Below are 10860 nucleotides of genomic sequence, written 5' to 3' on the forward strand. Positions count from 1 at the left end.
ACATCAATAGATTACAGTACTTACTCTGGGTCAGTGTTCCAGCTGTGTCCAAATTCATTGGGGTTGGTCGTCAAGTTTCCATCAGGTTTACGGAAATCATTTTGCCCATTTAAATCATAATCTCCACACAGTCCACAAAGCTGGTTTTGAAAGCTGCCAATTCAAGGACAATAAGTCAGTGTGACTTTATTGGACGTGAGACACAACTTGGTTCAGACCTCCATGTGATGATGGTCTACTACAAACAGATATCTCTGCCTGGGGTAAGAAGGACGTAGTAACACAGTGTGGAGAAAATCCTGTTCAGCTTTCACTCACTCTTTGATGACTTTGATGTCCATATAATGATTGCCATCATAGCGAACAGTCACACCAAAGTTCAGGGTCACAGTGTAGTGCTTTCCTGACTTCAACACAGAAACACCATGAGCTGGACTCACAGGAAGGTTGACGTTGGTTCCGTTCACCTGAATAAGAAAAGTACATGTGAATCCTATGATGTGGTTACAGAGGAAAAAACATTTCTCTGAGTATAACCTGCACTACTTCATGTCAGGACTCTTCAGCTCGAGTTCTCTGGAGTTTACTGCAGCTCGGGATATCTCGTTTGTTTTCAAAGATGGACATTACTAGCTTACAGTGCCTTCAATTAGTCTGAAATCCAACAATTCTCTGTCGTGTAGACATTCAGAGACAACCTGGAAGAAAAACGCTGTTTGCAGGGAAACCTCCTTCAAGGCCTTGAACGTTTCCATGCATGTGTACAAGTAACCACTGCATGTCATTATGATAGTTAACAGTGCTCCTGGGTTCTGTGCTCTCTTCCTGATGTCCTTTCATTCCAGCAGATGTGTGGAAGTTAAAGTCCTGTTTATCTGCCTAAGTTATATTGATGATTGTTGCTAATGATCATCATGACTTTTTCTTGCTCTGTTCTGTCCCTCTGTTCTGCATCAGTCTGTTCTGCTGAACCTTTCTCCTGCTTAAAAGACTCTTTGTTTCTTTACACTGTGACCAATGTTTTGGTTTTTGTCTGTTTGACCATGACGTGTCACTTCCACAGTTCCTCCCCTCATTTCTTACCTGCACAGTGCCGCCTTTGAGAATGGAGATCTTTACTTCATGCACGTACACATGGACCGCTTTTACATAGGAAATGGTGGGTCGATTAAAGCGATTCTCATTGTCTGCATGGACTTCAAAGTAGGGCACAGCTGTTTTATTGCAGGGCCCAGACATGATGTAGCTGCAGTTGCCCATGAAGTTGTACTTGCGTCTGTCAAAGGTGGTGTAGTGGGGATCACCAGATGCTATGCAAATGGCTGTATCTGAGAGAAGGACAAGAAGAAACTGTATCACAAGATATGTTGAGATAAATGTGTCTCAGTGACTGGATTGGTTATTTGGTCCCTCCATCCATCCATCCCTCCATCCATCCCTCCATCCATCCATCCATCCCTCCATCCATACCTCCCTCCATCCATCCACAGTTTGTACCTGGACCATGATGTGTGGTACTAACCACCACCTTCCTGTCACCTTCCTGCCACTCAAAACCAAAGCTGAACTAAAATGACTTGAGAAGTTAGAAATACCCTTTGGATAACATCCTGCAACGCCATTGACATCTCTGCATTCTTCTGAGGGGTCACAGGAGTTATCAACACAGTTCAGAGTGTAGTTTCCAGCGCAGCGACACAGCTTGGTGCATCCATCTCCAAGCACAACCTCACCAGGCTGAAACAACATTTAACAGTGTGTCAGAAATCACACTTATTCTGTCTTCAAATCAATATGAATGAGAGCACTGAGAAATAACAGGAGGGACAACTGACCTCATAATAGTTGTTGTGGTCATCAAGACAACCACATTTCTCCAGTGGCACACAGCGACGACCCCTGAAGACAAACCCTGGTTTGCAGAAACAGCCAGTGATACAGGAGCCAGTACAGTTGGTAGAGGGTTCCTGACACGTAGGGATGCAAGCTGGACCACACTCTATATACTCTGCATCAGGAGGACATGGATCTGGACAGGACGGGGAAACAACACATTTCAACTGGAAGAACAAATTATGTGTTTAAAGAAAATGCTGAATCAGCAATTTAGAAATGCACTGTATTTAAGATTAAGTTACAAAAACACTTACTGGGGGGCTTGGTTGTTGTGGGTTTAGGAGTGGTGGGTCCAGGACTGGGTTTAGGAGTGGTGGGTCCAGGACTGGGTTTAGGAGTGGTGGGTCCAGGACTGGGTTCAGGAGTGGTGGGTCCAGGACTGGGTTTAGGAGTGGTGGGTCCAGGACTGGGTTTAGGAGTGGTGGGTCCAGGACTGGGTTTAGGAGTGGTGGGACCAGGACTGGGTTTAGGAGTGGTGGGTCCAGGACTGGGTTTAGGAGTGGTGGGTCCAGGACTGGGTTCAGGAGTGGTGGGTCCAGGACTGGGTTTAGGAGTGGTGGGTCCAGGTGGTGGAGAAGGTGTTGGTAGATCTATTAATAAAACATTTGTATCAAACCTTCGTCTGACTCTCTGATGTTGCAGAAATGAACTCAGTCACAGTTTCTCACCACTGCAGCTCAAAATGCACACAGCATCAACAGCAATATCTGTTTGACTGGTTTCTCCATAGGTGCCCACAATCACAAACTGAAATGCATCAAAATGTGAGCAATTAAAGTTGAGCCACAATGCTGCACAGACACACAGCAGGTGAAACATAAAGGATCAGTGTTTACCTGGACAGCAGCTGCTCCCAGATGTTGGACTTGTGCAGGCTTCCAGCCTTTCCCCTGGTTCCCTCTGACGGTGTAGAGAGCTGGTCCCAGGGCTCCTCCTGTCCACCCACAACATATATATCAATCCAATCAACCTTTTCATGCTATCCACTGTTCTGTGAGGCAATTCCAGATGTATTTACCTGCATGAACAGCATGAACAGAGAGCTGCATGTTTTTGCTGGTTCCATACATGTAGTAGTGAAAGGTGAGCTGCAGGCACCCAGAGGAGGGCGTCACTGACGGACTTCTGATCTGAGCACTTTCTCCAGGAATGGTGTCAAAGGAGTCCATCAACATATATTGGCCCACTGTATTAGTAAGGATAGAAAAGGCATTTTAAATAACAAAGATTTACTTGTATGAGACGCTTATGCAAACGCATTCCTGGTTTATTTAATATCTTTTTGTCTATTCATGCAGAGTGTGGACCCTCTGGTGTAAATTTCATACACACAAATCACTTACGTCCAGGTTTTGAGAAGTCATCATCAGGTCCAGTGCCTTCGGTTTCTGTTTGCCCAGACCACTGGCCAAAGCCGAACAGATTCTCATTGTCAACATGTGTGGTCCAGCCACACAGTTCATCCATAGTGTCGAAGTCACAGCCATTGAGACACGCTGTGGAAGAAAAACCCCACAATCACCGATATAGGCTCCGTAGGTGTGCATACGTGTTTGTGTGTGTGTGTGTGTGTGTGTGTGTGTGTGTGTGTGTGTGTGTGTGTGTGTGTGTGTGTGTGTGTGTGTGTGTGTGTGTGTGTGTGTGTGTGTGTGTGTGTGTGTGTGTGTGTGTGTGTGTGTGCGTGCATACATTCACAGGTTCCTTCACTGATGACGATGTTGTCGAGAGCCGAGTCACAGGAACAGGTGAAGCCTCTCTGGGCCTCGAACACGATCTGCATTCACACAGGAAACCCAGAAACATGAAGTGTCAACAGGAGGAAGCAGGACTTGGCCACTTTATGCACTTCTTCATGTCTGAGGTTTCTAACTGAATACAATAAGCCTATTAGGAACAGATTGCTGAGGTCATGAGACGAGTGATGAATCTGCTGGGAGGTACAATTTGCTGAAGTAGTTTTCCTGTTCATGTTGCAACAGTGCTTATCAATAAAGCTAGATTGAATCAGCACTTCTCAATGCACATAGACCTGGTCTTGATGTGAGGATCAGTTCAGTCGTCAGGATAATGAAGAAGTGGTCTGATTTAGATGAAGAGCTGAAAACAGCTTCATCGGCCGCCGCAGGGAGTTGATCTCTCTACAGCAAATACTTTAACCCTTTAATGAGAGAGGGGAATTTTATGAATAACCTCACTGTTAATACCTGAGGAAGCTGCTTCTTCTTCCAGCACACGGTGACGTTATGACGACCTTTCCAACATAAACACGACAGGATTCCGCTCCTTTACTTTAATGGACGCTCTCCTATTCATAGCTGACTGATGCATAAATTGTAAATACATGAAAACATGTGAAAACAACTACAACCTACTGCGTCCATCTCCAAACATTCACAGAGTAGGTCTATTACTCACATCTGCTTTCTTTTTTGATTTTTGATTATATAATACATTGTTTTGAAGGAGAGTTGTACTGAATAGTGTATAGAGAATCTTTCATCTTTTTTTCACGAGAAATAATGTGTGATTTGCTCTGGAAAAGATGGAGTATTTCCATAAAAATGTGTATTTGAAGTATTTGAGTATAGAAATATCCTTCATGAATACTCAAGTGTTAACCTTTTCAGTTTACATGTATTTTATGTGGCGTTCTTTCAAGGTTCAATCCAGTCATCAGGTAATAGAACAAGTTTGAATGTGTGTGTTTCTTGTCTTTCCTGGAGGAGATCAAGCTGCCCTGATGGGGCGACACTCACTTGGATGTTCTGACCGCTGGGTTTGGCGACAGTGACGGAGCCCTTGAGCCAGGACGGACTCTGGAAGCCGGTTTCTTCCCAGACCTCTTCCTCGCTGGATCCAGACCGTGACAGTACTCTGAGTGCATTGCGACTGTCCGCGCCATACATGTAGTACTGGAACTGGACACAGATCTGAGAGGCGGACGTTACGATGTCTGGGCTCAGCAGACGGACTTTCTGCTGATTGGCCACATTGTCACACTCGTGGTAGATGTAGTAACCCGCTGTGGACAGAAGGACACGGCAGAGTCATGACTGGACGTCTGTGGATGCTTCCTGACGGCCTGGTGAAGAGAAGCACTCACTGGCATCGGGGAAGCCTCCGCTGGGGCCGGTTCCGTTGGTCGGAGTGGGTCCTTTGTGTCGGATCCATTCGCCGTCGTCTGCAGTGTCCTGACGGAAGCTGCAGAACGGCGTGCTGTTGTGGTTGAAGTCGCAGGAGGTCAGCACCGTAGCTGGAGACACAAACACAAAACAATCTCACATTCATGCACCACTGATTGTGGCGAACAAATAGAAGAAGAAAAAATCAGGATCAAGAACATTTAAATCTAATATCAATATCTTTATATAGTTTACCTTTATTTACCACAACTTGTGTTTGATAATAACATTTAGGAAAATAAATTAAAATCTGGAAAGTCTTTCACTTTTTTTAAGGTTTACATTTTTTTTTTTTTACTTTTTAGCCTTTTTGTTGATTCAGGCATTTATCAGTGCTTCAGTTATAATTTCTAAAGGTCTTAGCTGCTTGGGGGTTTTTAAGACAGCGGTTTAACTTCTCATTTATTTTACTCTTTTAGATCTTTTTTATGCTTCATGCTATATTACACATCTGTATTTCTTACTCAGACATTCAAACCCCAACCAACATGAACATCCTCATCATGAACATCCTCATCATGAACCCCTTCATCATGAACATCCTCATCATGAACATCCTCATCATGAACACCTTCATCATGAACATCCTCATCATGAACACCTTCATCATGAACATCCTCATCATGAACACCTTCATCATGAACATCCTCATCATGAACACCTTCATCATGAACACCTTCATCATGAACACCTTCATCATGAACATCCTCATCATGAATATCCTCAACATGAACATCCTCATCATGAACACCTTCATCATGAACATCCTCAACATGAACACCTTCATCATGAACATCCTCAACATGAACATCCTCATCATGAACATCCTCATCATGAACACCATCATGAACACCTTCATCATGAACACCTTCATCATGAACATCCTCATCATGAACACCTTCATCATGAACACCTTCATCATGAACATCCTCATCATGAACACCCTCATCATGAACATCCTCATCATGAACACCTTCATCATGAACACCTTCATCATGAACACCTTCATCATGAACACCCTCATCATGAACATCCTCATCATGAACACCTTCATCATGAACATCCTCATCATGAACACCTTCATCATGAACACCTTCATCATGAACACCTTCATCATGAACACCTTCATCATGAACACCCTCATCATGAACACCTTCATCATGAACATCCTCATCATGAACACCTTCATCATGAACACCTTCATCATGAACATCCTCATCATGAACACCCTCATCATGAACATCCTCATCATGAACACCTTCATCATGAACACCTTCATCATGAACACCTTCATCATGAACACCTTCATCATGAACACCTTCATCATGAACACCCTCATCATGAACATCCTCATCATGAACACCTTCAACATGAACATCCTCATCATGAACACCTTCAACATGAACATCCTCATCATGAACACCTTCAACATGAACATCCTCATCATGAACACCTTCATCATGAACATGTTTATCATATAGGGTTGATTTCACACACTTTTCCAGTATGTGCACATATCATTTCCATATCTAGTTTTCAACAGTAAGAGGAAGGTGCCTGGAGGGACAGCCCTCATGGTGATGATAATAACTCCAGGACAGCCCTCATGGTGATGATAATAACTGCAGATAAAGCCTGAAGACCATTGGAATGAATCACTGTGAGACACATGTAGACGGTGAGAGAGGACGGCCCTCTCACCAGATATATCTGCTGAAGCTCTTCCTGCTGACAGGACAAAGTCCTCAGCTGAGGCCTCTTGTGATTCTACAGTCAATCTCTGTGAGTTTAATAGCCTGCATCTGAGTAGTTCTTTGTCCGTCGGCAGTCTGAACACACATCAAGTTGAGAGGAACAAGACTGAGAGAGCGCAAAATAGTTTCAACTATTTTACACTTTGAGCCTTTTGTTGTTTTTATTTGTTTTAAAGTTGGACAATGTCAGCTGTTTTAGCAGTTTTAGAGGTTATAGCTCTTTTAGGCTGCTATTAAAACACACTTTGAAACATTTTAATAGATTGAAATGTTTTCAGCTAAACCTGCAGTGAGCGTAAATGAGTCTACATGTCCAATGAAAGTGTTTATATTGTGAAATACTTCTTTTTTTATTCAGGATTATCTTTATGAAAGGTTTGAGACTGAAGCTTTATCAGCTGCAGGTAAAGGCAACGTGCAGGTGAGTCACCTTAAATATATTTTATGTACCTCTACCAGGAAACACTTGCAAAATATATTCTGAATCTCAATGTGTTTCCCCTGATTAAATAAAGGCAAATGAATGAAATTGTAATAAAAATGTATACTGGAGATATGGCGTTGTGCTTAAAGTGGGATTAAAACAGAAACAGACAACTGGAATACATACTGTACTGTGAGCTTTATATAAGGACTATACTGTCGCTGTGAAGGAAAAAAACACTTTAAAGGAGCATCATCAAGATGATCTGCTGCTCATTTCATGGCTGTACAGATATTACAAGAAAATATTACAAAGAAACCACATTTTCTGACAAATCACTGTATAATTTAAATGAGAGAGTCCATTTGGACGGTTTTTCCTCTTTGGGAAGTCGTTTCAATCCACACTTCAGGTAAGATGATGCTGTGCTCACGTGCTACTATGAGTTATGTCACAGAAAAATGTTGATCTGTAAACCAATGTTGTAAAAAACGACTGATAAATAAAACTAACATACCTTCTATCTTTGTGCTTTTCAGGCTGTAAAAAGAAGGAAACAGGAAGAAATGCTGGTTAAACTTTGGTCAAGACTAATAAAAGTACAGAGGCTTGATAAGGACTTTTTTTATATCATGAATAAACGTTTGATAACAGTTTAAGGAAACAGCTTCAATGGATGTGAGATAAAGACAAATACACATAAATGTGACATATCCCCCCCCCACTCAAAAATGAACATTCTCTACCTCAAAAGAGACATTGTGTACATGCCACTTTACTGTTTATATGATTATAGGGTGTATAGATTTTTAAATCTTTATATTGTTTTTCTTAATATATTATGACATGCCTTTGCACTGTGGGTCTGAGAGGACGGAAATGTCATCTGTGCTGTACGTCATGCATATCAGCATACTTGAAAATAAAGCTGACTTTGACTTTGACTTTGACTTTGACTTTGACATTGTACATTTGAAATATTAGGTCTATATATTTCAGCTTCTCTCACTGGTGCTGCTCTGAATACAATCCTTTTCAGAGTGAATTAAAGAAATTGTTTGTAATGCAATGAACTTATCGTTGGTAAAATCATGTGCCCCCTGAAGTAGTCATTTAAAAACACAATAGTATTTAACCATTATATAATTTTTTAAGTGAGAACTGTAAGTTCTGTAACGTGAAATCAAAGTACCACATTATATCCTGCCTTTCTGGAAAACTACTGCAGTTGCTTGTCTCTGATGATAATAAGTTACGGAGTGTGACTCAATATTGTAAGTAACATAGTGGGTGTGCATAAGTTCTAGAATTTCATGACAATGTCTGAAGCTTCTGCTTTGTACTTCTCATAATTAGAAAATACTGTTGCCTTAGCTTTGATGAAGTGTGTGTTACAGCCAGTCCTTCGCTTTCAATTTCCAAATGTGACAATCAACACAAGACTGAACACCAAACAACCATTTTCAAATACCTGATGCATCATGATCTGCGAGGTATTGAAGACAGTGTAAACTACAAATATCCAGTAAGAAATCTGGGCATTTTAGAGATAAATAACAAATAATTACAAATAAAAATATGCATTCTGAAAAAAGTGATTTTAGGTCTTAGACTATCCTCCAACAACATAGTAGAGTACAAACATCCACTACAAGGGTTCAGTCATAAATGCAGGAGTCCAATCATGTCTAAATATCGCAAAGAAAAAATATTACATTTAGGAATTTTTCCAAATAAAAATCAAGCAGTGTGAATAATGAACAAATCTACACAAATATGGTTCTTCAGTTCAAAGTCATGTTCCAAACATGTCTAAATCCTGAATATAAATAATGTGAATTATTAATAATAAAAGAATACTTCAGCGTGTGGGCAGGCAATGTTGGGATTGAACCGGCAACCTTCGATTGGGAGAAGACCTCTCTACCAACCGAGCCATCCCGCCCAGGGTTGTTCTGATTCTGATTGTTGGTGGTACAGAATTGAATGAGTTTGGAGTGAATCTGGACTCACCTGAGCCGTGGCTGTCCTGCTTGACAGGTACACATCCACAAGAGCAGAATGGGAAACTTTAGCGTCTCCATTGCTAACACTCAGTTAGCAGACGAAGGAGACAGAAGGACGGACGGAGCACTTATAAAGAGGCTGAGGATGGGCGTGGACACGGGCTGGATGGATGCATCCATGGAGGTGGAGGCTGGATGCTGAATTGCTGCATTGCTGCATTTCTTGATGTTGCAAAATGTGTAAATAAGTAACAGTAAGTGATATGAGCAGGGTGTGTTCACTTCAGTATGATTGTGGGCTTGTTGACCTCTTAGGAGTTCATAACAGGGTGGGGATGCCCATCAAATCCTGCACTGCAAATAAGAACCTGTTCTGGGATGCAGTATACACTTTATTATGTAATAAAGAGAATACTTTGATCACATGGACACACCTTTTCAACCGGTCAGGATTTGTGTTGCGTGTGTGTGGAGGCAAATTCTTGTTTTTGGTGACTGACAAATCCCAACATTAAATAAGTTTGTATGGCAGCTGCCTCCAGTGGTGCATGAATGGGTGAATGAGGTTTACAGTTCAAAGTGCTTTGAGGGCTGCTCAAGTGGTTGAAAAATTAAACCCCTTTACCATTTTAGAACATGAAGCAGCAGAGTTATGATGAGTATCTGATTCAGAAACGTTTCTGCCGAGTCATTTCTTCGCCTGTTTTGAAGCTTCTGTTGTGAAGCATCCTTACCTTTGGTACAGTGAGCTGTGAAGTCATGTTGTCATCACACTTTGTTGTGCTTAGCAACCAGTCTGACTTTATTTTCCATGTGTACTTTGTCCACCACATTACTGATCTTTATCTGGAAAACGTGGACAAGGTTCCAGGCCTGTTAAAAATGTGACTCATGAGATTGAAACCATCGGGTTTGCCCTGCCATAAATAATTGTGAGAAGTAATTATACATTACACTGATTTTATACCTTGATTGACAGGTAGTGTTGAAAATCTATGCACAGAATAACGAGAGAGAAATTGCACTGGCCTCAGGTGCCTTGATTTCTGTTGATTCCTGAAATCTGAATAATCTTTGAGGTGCAGACTCATGTATGTCAACTAATAGCAACTGATTAACGGGAAACTGAAAGTTGGGGGTTCATAGTGATCTTGACAGGAAACATCCCATCTTATCTCATAGAGCATGGAGGGAGCTGGTTGGTGAAGTATTCTTTCAGTGGGCTCTCAGCTAGGGCTGACATGGGTCCATATCAACGACAACAAAGTCAAACTAACCTTTACTGAGGCACCATCTGCAAAATAGCAGGATTTAATCTTACATGGACCCACATTTGTATTGTGGTAGCAAGAAGGTAGGCTCTCAGAGCCAGCTGACATTAGTCCACTGAGAGCAACCACAGTTTGAAATAGTGATGAGAAACCCGACTCCTTGAACGGACTCACAGGTTTTTGAGTCGTTCATCCAAGTGATCGGTTGTCTGAGTCATTTGAGTCATTTGAGTAATTTGATTCAGTTGCGCATGCGCACTATTTCCCCCCGCTCCAGGACCTGGAGGCTGAACTGTGACATGAACCAGGGGGAAAATCATGTATTCA

The 10860-nt window shown here is 41.9% G+C and overlaps 2 protein-coding genes across 2 annotated transcripts in view; both read right to left on the reverse strand.

Moving 5' to 3' along the window:
* LOC308148405 (IgGFc-binding protein-like) overlaps positions 1–1260 on the reverse strand; it is a gene marked incomplete at both ends in the record, with an annotated part of 37982 nt that extends 36722 nt beyond the window's left edge. The window contains 2 exons of the mRNA XM_080521866.1: positions 319–467; positions 1084–1260. Coding sequence (XP_080377992.1) covers positions 319–467; positions 1084–1260 — 326 coding nt within the window. The remainder of the gene's footprint in view (positions 1–318; positions 468–1083) is intronic.
* zanl (zonadhesin, like) overlaps positions 1–5529 on the reverse strand; it is a gene marked incomplete at both ends in the record, with an annotated part of 81781 nt that extends 76252 nt beyond the window's left edge. The window contains 9 exons of the mRNA XM_080521862.1: positions 2250–2486; positions 2565–2643; positions 2733–2830; positions 2915–3082; positions 3240–3392; positions 3586–3670; positions 4653–4918; positions 5000–5149; positions 5526–5529. Coding sequence (XP_080377988.1) covers positions 2250–2486; positions 2565–2643; positions 2733–2830; positions 2915–3082; positions 3240–3392; positions 3586–3670; positions 4653–4918; positions 5000–5149; positions 5526–5529 — 1240 coding nt within the window. The remainder of the gene's footprint in view (positions 1–2249; positions 2487–2564; positions 2644–2732; positions 2831–2914; positions 3083–3239; positions 3393–3585; positions 3671–4652; positions 4919–4999; positions 5150–5525) is intronic.
* Positions 5530–10860: the final 5331 nt, after the last annotated feature.

This window comes from Blennius ocellaris (genome assembly GCF_963422515.1).
Source record: "Blennius ocellaris genome assembly, contig: SCAFFOLD_74, whole genome shotgun sequence".
Taxonomy (NCBI): Eukaryota; Metazoa; Chordata; class Actinopteri; order Blenniiformes; family Blenniidae; genus Blennius; species Blennius ocellaris.